Below are 15,149 nucleotides of genomic sequence, written 5' to 3'. Positions count from 1 at the left end.
GTAAATCAAGGGGAAGCAGGTAAGGGTCCAAACAAAAAGCAAGCTTTATTCAAAAGCTGTTGATGAAAACACAAAGCAAGGGGAACACAGGACATGAAAAACACTTAGCTCCAGACATGAAGGGCGACAGGAACAGGCAGGTATCATGGACAAGATCTGGGAAGAAATGACGACGACCGAACAACAGACAAAAGGGAAACAGGGACTAAATACACAAGGGTAATCACAAGACGAGACACAGCTGGAAGGGGGAGGAGAAACACAGGGGCAACAGGTGAACACAATGACACAATCAGGCACAGGAGGGAAACGCAGACAGGAAGTGAAGCTTAACATGACAGAAGAGGGGAAAACTTTTCAAAATAAAACACACAACACAAAGACAAGAAACAAGGATCATGACACTATGTGGATAATGATCAATATGATACTGATATAATGCATCCCAATATGATTTAGATTAATCTGTTCATTAAAAAGACTGAAAACATATTATATTATTGTATTATTTGTATGTAGATGTATGTAAAATCTTATTTACACAATACGACTGACTTTAGAACCGAAAGTAGGGCCCTGCTTTTCTCCAGAAGGTTTACAGACTTTGACTCATTCAATTTAGTCGTTAATGGCAGTTTCCTGAGTGAGTGAGCGATGTAAACCTTCAGCTAACCTGGGGCCAGCTCCATGCTGAAAACAACTCCTCCATCACTAGATCTCCCTCTAGCTCTTCCTCTCGCTGCTATGTCCATGTATCCATTGTTGTTGTAAAACGTTATTACGTGTAGTCTTTTTCTAGAGTTTACATCCTGATTGTTGTGTCAAGAATAAAGCACTTCGGTGTTTATGGTCCTTTGGTGCGTGTGTTTGTTAACTGGTTCATGTGTGTAGCATTTTTAATGGCAGTGTTTTGAAAATGGCAAACAAGTGAATCTGACAGATTTCTGTGTCATACAGATAACTGTGGGCAGTGTTTTGCAAAAAGTGCCAAGATGAATTAAACATTGAGTGCAAAGCTGAGAATGTGTTTAGAATTTTGGAGACTTGAGCTGAGGTTTTGCTCTTTGAGTGCCACTTCAAATAATTATGCTTTGTGTTTAACATGTATTTTCTTATTTTAGTGTGTCGTTGGTTGGAAAAAGTGTCTTGTACAATAAATGAAGTGTGTGTGTGCTGTTTGGTTTTGGTATGTAGTTTAGGGTGCAGTGCTTCATTTTGCTCGATATATGATGTGTTTTGCACTTTGGGTGTGTGGTTTTGTGAATTGTGTTATGAGCAAATAAGCCCTGTTTTCAAAAAACGTGTTTTAGCAATTAAAAAAACCTCATACATCCATGGTCTGGACTGTTCGGACATGTCTTCTGACGTGAATAGGCTTGAAATATTTCTGAGGATCCCATTGGCTCACCTACCTGACGTCATGACGTGTTGTTGTTGGCGGATGGGCGGGGCCAGTGCGTGTAGGGGAGCTACGAAGCAGCAACATCTGAGAGCCGCCGATAGATGCTCGGTTTCCAGGTGAGATTCAGCGGGATATGAAGGGAATTAATCTGACAGACGTTCCTGAGTGTCTCCTGCCTTAAAGCTGAAGTGAAGGACACCGACAGGAAGTGCAAACATTCAGTACATTCTCTGAAACAGCAGCTAGCAGAAGCAGAGCTGGACTGTGAGATCCAGCCAGGTTTCGATAGGCCTGTAACTGTGGGACCTAACCGAACAGCAGGCGGCTTTCACTGAGGGTCACTTTACTTATCGGTATGTTTTAACATTGCCTGGCCAAGTGTACTGCTTTCAGGTGAGCAGGGGCGCAGACACTGTGACCCGCTGGAGCAGAGTGAGCAGGAAACCAATGACCCATATATCAGGTAGAGAAAGGTTATCAATGTACACTTCGGCAACCTGACATGTTGTCTTTAAATGATTGTAGTGTATTACTATAAAAGATACACTTTTATGTCTTGTGGGCTAAAACTTTTGGGGGTCACAGTTACTGCCCTGCCGGCCAGTGAGCTGTAGTCAGAGTCCTCTGCTGTGCCTCATTACACATGTTCACACAGATAGGGCTAGGAGTCTTAGCTGTTATTACCTCTTAAATGTTCTGTACTGACCTCTTTGATTTACTCACCAGTGTTTTACATTCTTAAAGTATTTATTTAAAATAATCCGAGGCCCTTAATTAACAGTTGCAGTAATGTATAAAAGGTATTTTATAGATGAAGTTATCTAAAAATCACTAGATGCAATAAAATAGTATTGTTAAAAATAACGATGACATATATTTTATCAATGCCTTTTTTTTTACTACTTCATTGACAATTTTATGCCACTAACCTCCATCTTCTTCTCCTCTCCTTGTCTCCTCTCCTCCAGCATGCGGTGACTGAGTCTGAGGCCTACAGGCACAGTGGATCTGGCGGCAGCAGCAGGCGTCTGGCTTAGATGAAGGATGAAGAGCCCGGTGCACAGATGCAGGGATGTGGAGCATGGCCGTGGGCAGGGCAAAGCGGGTGCTGGGACCAACTGCCTACAGGCCGAGCAGCGCATCCCCATCTCCAAAGACGTCATCACTTCCTCTGCTGCCTCGGCAATGTGGTTCATCAGGGACGCCTGTGGCATCGTGTGTGCCATCATCACCTGGATGCTGGTGTTGTATGCAGAGTTCGTGGTGCTGTTTGTGATGCTGCTGCCCTCCAAGAATCTGACGTACAGCATTGTGAACGGGACACTGTTCAACATTCTGGCCTTCCTTGCCCTTGCTTCACACCTCAGGGCCATGTGTACTGACCCTGTAAGTGGCACCTGTTTGGTGATATTGAATTATTCACGTTAATTAAAAATGTGTCTCCAGGCTAGCATGGTTTAGAGGAAAATGTCTTGCAGGCAAGTTTAGGGCACAGTGATGATAAATTGAGCCTACTTCCAAAGAGGTATCAGAGAATGTGTAGCCTGTCCCTTCCTTATTTCATTATTATGTTGCTGTTAAAGTCATCTACTGTGTGGTCATGTTTCTTGCTAGGGTGCCGTGCCAAAAGGGAATGCTACTAAGGAATACATAGAAAGCCTTCAGCTGAAACCAGGGCAGGTGGTCTACAAATGTCCCAAGTGCTCCAGCATCAAGCCTGACCGAGCTCACCACTGCAGGTAGGACAAAGAGGCCGTGACATTGTCACTGCCGTATGAGGCGTTCACTTACCCAGTCACATGCTTACAGCTGCATCTTGCAGTGAATAAAGTCGGACTCATTTCTGATTTTGGTACATTAGTAAAATAAGAACTTCTCTCAAAATGTAGAGTTCTTCGCATCCTCTAATGGTGTCCTTTTTAAATCTTCTCTTTTCTTTATTTCCTAACTTGCTTTCTCTCTCCCAGTGTTTGCAAACGCTGCATACGTAAGATGGACCACCACTGCCCCTGGGTCAATAATTGTGTTGGGGAGAGCAACCAAAAGTACTTTGTGCTTTTTACAGTAAGTACAGTGACAGTCTCTTGTTAAATTATAAACTGAAGAAGGGTTAATAGCAGAAATGTGTGTCCCTAGAATTGTTGTACTTAAATACAATAATTGCATACAAAAGAATGGTTATATTATTTTGGAATTGAATTTATTATTATAAGTAATATGTTGAGGTCTGTTTTTTAACTTCATTGAAAGTTCATCTGTAGAGATAGACGCACATTCAGTTCTCACTATTAAAAATCCGTTCTTACAATATAGTTTCAGTTTGTTGAAAAGCCGTCTTCTTGCGAAATATATTTAACTTCCACACTGTTTCAAATCCACAAACGCTATTACTAGGTCATAACTATTAAAGCCCTACATGAACTGCAGCTAGACCTAACTGATAGCCATTACCCATCAATAAGCCTGGGATTTTGTTATTCTCACTGATTAGCATCAGCGGTTAGCATTAGTGGTGACAGCAAAAGGTTCATCGAGTGAACACCAGAAAAGGATTTGCTCAGTGTTGGCTTATTTTTATTAAGTTATGGAAAAAGTGCCTCAAAACGTCATTTATGGTGACAAATAACGATGACCTGGACGATGCCTGACAGTTAGCATAAGCAATTCACAGGATTATTACTACATCAATACACTTGTGTCACAGTTTAGGAAAGCACATTACTATCGCCAGAGGACAGACGAGAGACTAGAGACTTTGTTGAGTGCATTTTCTGCATTAAAGATTGGTTGAATTAGCAAGCCAGCAAGGCTCTAAATGCGTAAAATCTCACAACATTGAAATGCTGTAGCGACATGCTAGAGCCACTAGTCATAGTAGTATCAGAAATGCTATCAGCTGTAAGGCAGATTTAGAGTAATAGCCAATCACAGCACAGTCAAAGCTGTGGTGCTGTCTAGTTCTACCGCACTAGACGTTCAGTATTTAAGTTGAGTAATTCAAATACTAATGATTTAGTTGCTTAATTAGTCTGATATAAACTAAAACAACCTTTGACAATAGGAAATTGCCATCAGATGTAGCTAAATTGTAGGTCACACATCATTACAGTATATATGTAACATGTGTTATTCTTAAAAGGTGAAATCAGTAGTAGTTTCTACTTTAATGCAATACAAATGCAGATGAAAGTGAATACCTCTGTGTTGTTGTTTGTGAATAATGGTTCCTCATTTCTCCTTTTTAACCAAGATGTACATTGCACTCCTCTCTCTCCACTGTCTGGTCATGGTGGTCTTCCATTTCCTCTACTGCTTTGAAGATGATTGGACAAGTGAGTAATTTAAGAGAAGTCTTAATCTTAGTCTAAAATGGAGTTATAAACTTGTGTCAGGATGCTTGTTGTATATTGTTTAATTAAAACAGTACATTGTTCTTAAATCCTTAAAGGAACCTATATCTTATATATTCAATAGTTTTGTCTTCAATTACTTTTTTTGGTATTGGCTTTAAAGGAACATGCATTTACATGCAATGCCAATAGATATTAAAATGTATAAGACTTACAAACAGAATCAAACATATAAACCGAAAGGAATACTACACTCAGTGTTTAACTTTTTTAATGTTTGAATGATATTGTCATGATTGGATTAATACATTTATCCTACCACTTAACAGCACTGTAGTCATGTTTTAGTATTATTTACATTGATCCTCGCCACAGCTATCAAAAACACAGGTAAACATTCACAGGAATAAATAACATTTTGTGCAAACAATACATTCCTGTTGTTGCTTTCTCCTCCTGCTGGGCTCTGAAGGATCTGGGCTGCTCAGCACAGTGAACCTCAGCACCACTCTCCGATGGCATGCAAGCCACATTGTTATTGTTGTGTTTTGGGTAAAGTGAACTTCTTGCAATGGGAATCCTCTAGAGGCATATGCACCCCCTGAAACTGCTGTTTGTCATCCTGGAGTTGATGTGTAAGAGCTGGATTTCAGACTGTTGTTTTCCTTCAAAGTCTCAGTGAAATTTTTGTTCTCTTGAAGCCGAGGCACCTGTGGGATTGGGGGAAGTGGCACCGAGTCTGTATCCCCAACACTGAAATAAAATTGAGAAAAAAAGATTGCAGCCCTGACCCCAGACCTGCAATCTATTTCTGTTGTAATTTCCATTTTGATTTAGCCGATGGAATTTTTACATCAGTTTCACAGTTCCCACCCACAACATGCCGACCCATTGTTCTCTCCATATATATTTATATATACTCCATACATAGCACGGATACAGGGTGGAGTAGCTCGTTGGAAGAATAAGCCAGCTATTCCACTTTAAAAACTATCTGTCCTTAACGACACAGATTTGATTACTTTACCCAGCAGCTGGATTCACGATCAATCGAGAATAGATCTTGTCCTTAGTGAAATCCCAGAGGATTTCTCAAACAGTTTATCAGCTGCACGTAACAACCATGTATTCACTTCAGTACTGAGACAGTGATTGATTGCATCGCATTACCAATGGACTTTAAGGCTGTTCTACAGCCAACATTATTTATCGATCTTTTGTAAAAGGTTAACATTGTATATATGCTAACCTTATAAGCACACCTTATCCTTCCTGATACCCTGGACTCACCGCCGTTCCCCTTCCACTGAAGCCCCCTCCAAGCAGGTGACACATGGACTTCCTGTTGACAGAACTGCTGAAAGGATTTGCCTCCTCAATGTAATACTATAGTAGATACTTTGTTAGTATCGGTACTTTAGGAACACAGTGTGAGCCGAACGGACTGTGTGTGTTTGCTCTACTTCTGCTTGTTGCAGACATAGTGAGTGTGTTTCCCTCAAATGCACAATGCAAATACAAGTCATACAATCCGACTCACAGAGCAATTTATGCCGCTAAAATGTGTTCAGACTGAGTTGTGTGTGCTTATAGAAATTGCAGGATCAGATCCAACCTTTCAAAATTAAAACTTAACATCACCGCATTTTCTAAAGGAACATTTCACTCAGGCCACTTTGCTTAAAGGCAACTCATGATGAGCGTACAGTGCTGTTTGCACTTATCTCTGCTGCCGTGTGTGTGTGTGTGTGTGTGTGTGTGTGTGTGTGTGTGTGTGTGTGTGTGTGTGTGTGTGTGTGTGTGTGTGTGTGTGTGTGTGTGTGTGTGGGTGTGGGTGGGTGTGGGTGGGTGTGTGTGTGTGTGTGACCTGTTTGAATGTTTAAATGAATTAACTCCGTATGGTACAATAACTCCTCCACGACCTTGCATTGACATTTTTTATTCCTTAACTTTCCTGATGTCTTGTTTTGCTGCAGTATCGATGCAGGTATAGTATACAGTCATAATCTTTGTATGTTGATAACATTAATAGTGTAGTTCTTCATATGCTCCTCTTTTTTGCCTTGTCACTTCTCTTCCACCATGCCCCCCCTTCCCCCAGAGTGCAGTTCCTTCTCTCCTCCAGCAACAGTCATCCTCCTTATACTCCTGTGCTTTGAGGGTCTCCTCTTCCTCATCTTCACCTCTGTGATGTTCGGCACCCAAGTCCACTCCATCTGTACGGATGAGACTGTAAGTGATCCATTTAGTGACCCACAATCCTCTGCTCTTGCCTCACTACTTCCTCCTGCTGCTCTCCTCCTGCTGCTGCCTCCCTCTAACATCTGTGACCTCCTCCTGATGAATCTGTTAACAGCTGAGTGACGTACTGGTTCTGCAGCATGATGTAGTGTAGTGTGCTGCAAGTTTGAGCTTTGACAAAGTGACTTTCTGAGAGTTATTCAGTGTCTGAATCGAGTCCTTAGTCTTTTGTGCGGTTCAATAAGAGATGCACTTAACCTATTCACACACTTACAGTAGCTAGGCTGACATCGACGCATGAGCTCTTAAACATTTGTGGCTGCTCTGGGCACCGTAATGTATAAAATGAGCAACGTGTTTATGACAAATAAAAATCACACATTTCTATCGCAGGCAAAGAAATGGCACAGACAGGCGTACTATTTGAATTCTGTGGTCATTTTACACATGTGAATAGTTTTATAGTGCTGACTCTCTGGTAAAAGAGATTCTGAATCTTAAGTGAACATGCTGGTAAACGTGAAATGTTTGATCATTATTATTATATTTTATGTCCCACGTGTGAGTATGAGGCAAGTGGCAAACTTCGTCTCAGAGAAGTACAATTCATGTGGAAGTTTCAAAAATGTCCATTGTTAAAATGCCCAACTTTACAGCAGAAATAAAAAATATTAATAGATCTGTAGCTCAGACCACTGATGGTGTGAGGGTTTCTTGTCGCAAACTAATCCTGAAACTAACTCTTACCTCAAGAAGAATCCGAATGTGCTTTAAAAAAGTTGGGAATCCGATATGACAAAGAGAATTGCAATTGGCACCTTTCTAGTCATTTCATAGAAAGGTAAATGTGTCCATGTATCAGTGAACAAAGGAATCTGCCCCCCCTTTATGTTCAGTAGTTTGGTGTCATCTTAAAAGCATTCAGCCGATCTGTGTTTAGGAGCTCACCAAACCAAACTCCTTTTCCTGTTTTCAACTTCTTTTTGTCTGCAACTCTAGGTCAGATTTACATTATGGGATACATTTGATCATTAATCATGGAAAGAGGTGTAGGGAACTGGACATCAGGGAGAGAAAGGCACCAGGACACAAGCCCCATGTTGTGTCTGTATAGTATTCACTTAACACTGGTTTATCGCCCGGATGATTTTTAGGAATGTTTTCTTGTGTGTTTTTTTTTACATCTAGTGACTGAAAAAAGTTCCTATTTGGAATATGGTTTGTGATAACTGGCTGGGTCACCAACTGAAGCAGACCAACTGAAGTTTGGTTGTCTCTCATTTTCAGGGCATAGAGCAGTTGAAAAAGGAAGAGAGAAGATGGTCTAAAAAAACTAAGTGGATGAACATGAGGGCGGTATTTGGACACCCTTTCTCCTTATTGTGGTTTAGTCCCTTCTCCACCCCTGACCATGGAAAAGCTGAGACCTATCAGTATGTGGTGTGAAAGCTGAGCAAGGAGGCTCCCCCCCCCCCCCCCCTGTAGAGCAGTGTCGCTCCCAACACGGCTGTACATTGTGACATTGTATCTCCCACACTAGCCATGGACAGCTTTCCATCTGCTTGTTATATTTCCATCCATGTGCCCCTTCCATTTCTTTTGTTTTGCCTTCAGTGAGTCGAGTTGCAGAGAAAAAGAAAGCACTTTGAGTTTGTGAATCCTGTTTGAAACACTGTGATGAATCTGTTCTTTTTCCGAGCTGTTCCATGTCTGTATCAGATGGCTTCTCTTGTGTGGTCACTCTTGCTTTCTCTTAAGGGGTTATTTAGGTTAAAAGCATATTTTCACTAACCCCTACTCATGGCTTGCCATGCTGATAGTTATAGTTTCAGACAATTCAAGATATCTACCCCTCAAACCACAATTGCAAAACAATAGAAGATGGAATCAAACGTAGTGACTATATTATTTTCTAATAACTCGAAACTGAAACTCATTGTGTGTTGTACCTAAGGAGTCCTTCATATGTACAAAGGTGCACCGTAATGTTTCTACAGTAGAAAGGACCAACCAAACCCTGGCTCTGGAAGCTGTTTTTGTGTTTTCTCGTTACCTGAAGGCCACTAAATGTTACTCGCTAACTGACCTCCAGTGTAACCTGGACTTTGAGTTTTTCCAGATTTTCAAATTGTGGAATCATCACAAACAGGATTCCATTCATCTTCATTGTAGGTGGAAAATAATAATCCTTGGCAAATAAACCCCAAGCTATCAGCAGGACTACATAATACTGGTGGTTAGTGGAAAATGTTCTTTTTGTCATCTGGATGAATTGACCCTTTAAATCATAAGTTTGTCACAGTAATCACTTTGTTCTGGAGGTGGAGAACATAAACATTTTGAATAGTTCCCTCTGGGAGCTGCAAACAGATCCCTTCAATAGTTACAAACACAGCATGTAGAGGAACACTGGACAACTGGGGTCAACTCGATTGTGAAAAAAATGACTTTTATATCTGCCCCCCCAAATTCCAAGTGTCCACAGCTCGTCTGTGAGACGGTTCAAGTTACTGACAGAAACCAAACAGAAAGCAGAACATGTTCAAAGTGATCCCTGAAACTGACATGACCTTAACATGACAGTATGAAGATCCCTCTGAACTACATACATTGCCCCCAAAAAGTGAAGTTGCAGTTTTTATCATGTTTAAATAATATTTACTTGTTACCCAAGTATGGAACATCCTCCCTGATTCCTCTCTGATACATGCTTGACATAAACAAATCAGATTATTTCCACTTAAACCAGCCTGAGTGTTTCACCAGACAGAAATGTGTGTGTGGGTAAGTTTTGATTTAAAAACTTGGCTTTAAATTAAAATTCCAAGGGAGTCCTTATATAAAATATATAGCTGTGCATACATCCTGTTAATAAGCAGCAGGATATTATCTGGACTGTATCTGTGCACTATTTGAACTAAATCATTTCATAATGTCTTAACTTGAATCCTTCTCATTTACGAAAGTACTAAAAATGCTAATTCCTTCTTTGTATCCTTTGAGATGTTTTTCTTCCTCTATTCTTTATGAAATGTGTAATGTTGTGTTATCTGAATGCATGGCACTGGTGAGGTCAGTAATGTATGTAAATCACAGCTGGTGAGTGTGCTGCTGGAGATGATTTGTTTTTTACAGACATTTTAATTAGAAAATACTAATTTAATTATTTCTAAATATTCTGAAAATAATTCAGCACAAGTGCGGAGAATAAATACTTCTCAGTTGCAATGCAAAAACTGTGTTTGCTTGCTGTTTTTAATGTTGTAATGTACTCTTTAAATTTGGAGCTGGTACTCCCGGATGTTTCAACCTTTATTTTTCTGTTTAAGGTTTCTTCTCTCCCTGCATACCGTCCTCTCACTCCCTGCATTTTGACATTTCCACTCTGTCCTTCATTCTATTCCAACTCAACTGTTTACTCCTCTGTCCCATGCTATGCTCTTTCCACACTCATGCAATGCTTTGGTTGATAACTCATTGTGTCCCGAGCTTTCTGAAGCAGAGCCCTGTTTGTAATCTTGATGAGGTAAGCTTGCCACATACTGTAGGTCACACAGACGTCCCGTCAAGCTTAACACATCAGCAGCATGTCCATCTGAAGGCCGGAGTGCTTCATGTCTCTGTACAGATAGAACCAAACATTACAGATGAATGCTCTGTGTTATAGGAAGCATGCACCATGTGACTTGTTTGCTTCTTCTGCAGGTTTTCTTTATTGTCAGTGCATGTGAGTCATTTTGGACAGTATTTTGTTTGAGCAAGTATTTAGAAGATAGAAAAAGCATTTAAAGGATAGATTAAAACTAATTATTGCAACACTCGTATGTTTTATGTACATTGAAAGGATAGCTACTTCTCCTGTCTGTACTGGCCATGAAGAAATCTGATTAGGTAGCCAAATCGAATAAATGTTTTATAACCATCCCTCTTTAACAAAACAAAAGCAAAAGCATTTTGGACCAACAAGATTTTACTTATTTGATCACTTCATTCACATAAAAACCCATGATCTCTAATGGTGAAATGCCTTGCACATTGTGGTCATTAACACTGCTCCTGTTGCATCTTTATGGATAGATAAATATTTAGAAGTTAGCTGCATGTATTATATGGTATATATCATGGCTGGTTCTTTTCCTTTTTTTGTGTTTGTGAAGAGAACACCAACCTGTCAAAAGATGAGTTAAAGCCTTTAGAGCACCAGCCTGCAGCATGTTCCACTTTTACACTGACGTTTTATTTGCACAGGATGATGAAATGATCATCAAGGGTTTGATGAAGTTTTAACTATGGAATTAAACCTGGTAGTCTGTTGGTAAAACATCCCCCTTTGGCTTCTTACTGGTCGATGATCCCTTCCCTTCCAGTTCAGGCCTCCATCTTTATTTGCCCCCTCGTCAGTTTGTTAGCCTCAGATTCATTCTAGGAAGGGAGGCTTCATGGCCAATAAAGAAAGGACTAATTACAGAAACCAATTACTCCTTCAACATGCATACAGCATACAGCAAATGAGTATTGTAATAAGATGGACAAAACATTTGAACCTATCCTTTAGATTTAACCCAGAAGCTTCTCTTTAGTCTGCTTGGAGTCTGAGAAACCACAGAGCTCATCATAGTGTGTTGCTGCAGTCATCACCCCTGTGTGTTTGTTAGGATTGATAGTGCATGTAACACATCTCTTCCGGTCCCTTGTGGCTCAGCTCTGCTCTCCTCAGACTTTCACTGTGGTTTCTCCTGCAGGGCATCGAGCGGCTGAAGGGAGAGACGGGGAAGTGGGGGAAAGTTCCGTGTTGCGAGGCCATGCAGATGGCGTTCGGCGGCCCCTTCTCTCTGTCCTGGTGCAGCCCCTTCGCAGGGCTGAGCTGCACAAGGAGCCCTGCAGAGCACACCCCCCTCCCCCAGGGGGACATCATCGAGGAGGACGTCATAGAGATACCACTTGTCTAGCCCAGTCTTGGAGGGTTCTCTACATGGACTTGGCTTTGAAATAGGATGCACCAGCTCCAGCTGTACCCTGACACTCAATGATTTCAAGCCAGGCCAAAGCAGAGGAAAGCTCTTTTGGTGCTTTCAGAATTCCCGAGTTAGGACCCCTGGCACAGGTGCAAGAATTTGTGAAACCTCTGCCTACTTTCCAAAACATCTGGCCCAATATGCGCTGAATCATGTCCACTATGTGCACCATAAGACCAAACAGGGCTCTATAAATAGAATAAACCACTTTGATTTTATTTATCTTTTTTATTCTTAAAAATATGTTATAATATCACAAGTAAAACTTCCATGTACTTGTACAGGACAGTTTTGTAAATACGTTTAACAAACCAGCAGTGCAGAATGCTCTTGCACACAATGATTTTAAAAACCTCCAGTATTCTCCTGAAAGCATTGTTTAACTACAGTGGAATAACTCTGCCAGGTGTCTGACTCCAAACATATTTTTTTATCTATAATTATTTGTTACATACTACACCAAAAAAAGTTGAAGGAAAAAAAACTTTTTAGTTTGCCAGCCCTAGAGAAGAAAAAGTGTCACTTGGATTCTTTTGAAGAGAATCCAGATTATATCCAAGTTATCTGCTGTTAACCCACTGCGATTCAAACAATAACCAATACTGCTTTGGTGGAAATAAACCCTTTGTGTTGGCTGTGTAAATATATAGTATACTGTAGCTCTACAGGCTGCTCTCTCTCTCTGCTTGCTGAGCACCAGCTGAGCATTTCATGTCCATAAGAGGCAGACCGCTTAGCATTAGCTCTGACAAATCAAAAGACCATCAGGAATTAGCTCAGCTGTGAGAGTGGCTCCAGATCTTCAGAGCTATACCAAATAATTATTAGCTAAATTAAACCAGTTGGCCAAAAAACGTACTGTCCTTTGTCCAGCTGTGTATTCATTTCTGTGAGCTGTAAGCTCTCAGCCAATCACACCATCCCAAACGGAGACCCAGGGGCAGGTTAGGGTGGGGGTCAGTCAGCGGTAATGACAGTATAAAACAGGTTCTTTAAAACTTGTAATTCACCATAACCCGGGAGGTCCTCAAGCAGAGACATAAATGAACACCAAAAATATAAGGCTTGTTTGTCCAGCATTATGCAACATTAGCTGTGAACAGGGACATACACACACAGCTGGCTGCATGATCCCCTGGCGACGATAAAGAAAGTGGTTGCAGAACAGAGTACTGACACCTTCCAGCTCCTCCACCTCTCAGAAGCCTTTCTGATCTGAGAGGATGGAGGATTTAAAAAGGTCCACTGTGTTGGGTTTAGTGGGATCTAGTAGTGAGGTGGCAACCAACTGAATTAATTTCACTTTGTGCCTTATATGTATTGACAAGCAACTCTAACAGTGTGGGGATAAACATGTTATGTTAATGTTTAATAACTCATGTGTCCACTTCTGCTGGCTCTATCTGGATTTTCAGTGAATGACCTCAGGCAGAAGAGATCATTGTGTCGATGAGTAAACAGAAGAATAAGGGCTTTTAACTTTTAAACGGGTGCTGGGTATCATGGGACCACTCATCTTTTATCACGTTTACATTCTTTTAACTGTGTGATCATTGGGTGGGGTTTTATTTAAATGTATTATCTGTACATAATACCAAATTGTAAGTCTGTTGCTGTTAAAAATCATCAAAGAAGCATTATTAAATAATTTTTTACAGGCTCACCCTCAGTTTTACATGACATAAAAAGTATTTACAATAAAATTGAGAAATTGACTGTTGGCTGTTTTTAATTAATAGACAGGAATAGTTTCAGTGGGAAAATCAGGTCAGACTTCAATTACTGGGCTTTATCATTAATCATCACATTGTAGGTCAGAAATGTGTGATCTTCTGGTGTGGATTGCTTACTTCCTGTGTCTACTTAGGACTATCACTAGAGGGCCCCAAACTAAAGATGTCGAAACATTCATGTCCAAGCTTCAGAGGGAACATCTCATGCTCATTTCTTAGGCCCGTACTCTTCATTTTGTTTGCAATATAACATGTTAACGCCTGAATCTGTTCTAGATACATCTTTGTCTGAGCCATCTGTGATTGAATCCCATCATGTGGGACATAGAGCACTCATTCAACCCAACTGCTGCTTGGATGAAAATCCCTTGTATAACTCACCCTTTACACAAATGCATTTACACTTGACAGTGAAAATAATAATATCAAGACTCACTTCTAACAGTTTCAACATCTTCTTTGTTAACAGCTTTTAATGAGACACGTGAGCTTGCTTGTCTTTGGGGCTTTTATTAGAAATATCATTTGAGGCCCCGGCCGTGGCGCAACTGGCTGGGGCACCTGCACCGTACACCAGCGACCCGGGTTCGATTCCCGACCCGTAGTCCTTTCCGGATCCCACCCCGACTCTCTCTCCCACTTTCCTGTCACTCTCCACTGTCCTATCCGATTAAAGGCAAAAAACAAAACAAAAATAACTTAAAAAAAAAAAAGAAATATCATTTGAAGAAAAAGAAAAAACAACTTCTCCAAATGGGCTGCTCTGGACCCAGACAGTTCATTCATTCCAAACGTTATGTAAAAGCTCACCATATACTTCTGGGTTCCAGAAAATGTGTGGTCCTGACAGATCTCCAGCTCCAGCAAGTTCCTCTCCCTATTACAGTTTTTTTCAAAATCTTTTTTTGAAAGCAGGGCTCATTTTCTCAAAACACTACATTCACAAACTCAAAGTACAAAACACATCATATATCTTCCAAAATGAAGCACTGCACCCAAAACTACATAAACACTTACCAAAACCAAACTTTAGCACCAAATAGCACACACTTCATTAATAGTAAAAGACACTTTGTCCAACCAACTCCACACAGATGTGATCAATCTAAAGCTCATCATTACGGGCTCTTTCTGTATGGGGAGAATTCTGCACTAAAGAACTATGTGCAGAAACACAAATATTCTGTTGAAACAAACCTTATTTATTTTTCTACTAATGAGCGCAACATCCATGCACAGCACATACAGTTACAGTTCTGTGAACACAATTGTGCTCATATCAAAGACAGTAAATGGAAAAGAAAACTTTGAGGAAAAAAATATTTTAAAAATCTGAAAATATTTTTCAAAAAAATTGAGGAAATAAAAGTCTTTAGGCTGCATTTGACCACCTGGCTGGGTCTGGCCT

The 15,149-nt window shown here is 40.6% G+C and overlaps 1 protein-coding gene across 5 annotated transcripts; it reads left to right on the top strand.

Moving 5' to 3' along the window:
• Window positions 1-1,424: 1,424 nt before the first annotated feature.
• On the top strand, window positions 1,425-13,723 carry LOC134861908 (palmitoyltransferase ZDHHC3-like). 5 transcript variants are annotated; one of them, XM_063879501.1, is made up of 7 exons: window positions 1,425-1,518; window positions 2,371-2,788; window positions 3,017-3,141; window positions 3,370-3,466; window positions 4,653-4,734; window positions 6,854-6,984; window positions 11,736-13,723. In XM_063879501.1, the coding sequence occupies exons 2-7, from the start codon at window positions 2,447-2,449 to the stop codon at window positions 11,940-11,942; spliced, it is 984 nt and encodes a 327-aa protein (XP_063735571.1). In that variant the 5' UTR covers window positions 1,425-1,518; window positions 2,371-2,446; the 3' UTR covers window positions 11,943-13,723. The 5 variants fall into 5 exon arrangements, with proteins under 5 accessions (XP_063735571.1, XP_063735574.1, XP_063735576.1 ...); XM_063879504.1 differs by lacking the exon at window positions 11,736-13,723 and adding an exon at window positions 8,281-9,979; XM_063879503.1 differs by lacking the exon at window positions 1,425-1,518 and adding an exon at window positions 1,525-1,755.
• Window positions 13,724-15,149: the final 1,426 nt, after the last annotated feature.

This window comes from Eleginops maclovinus, chromosome 3, assembly GCF_036324505.1.
Source record: "Eleginops maclovinus isolate JMC-PN-2008 ecotype Puerto Natales chromosome 3, JC_Emac_rtc_rv5, whole genome shotgun sequence".
Classification (NCBI taxonomy): domain Eukaryota; kingdom Metazoa; phylum Chordata; class Actinopteri; order Perciformes; family Eleginopidae; genus Eleginops; species Eleginops maclovinus.
This window is presented reverse-complemented; position numbering and strand designations above follow the sequence as displayed.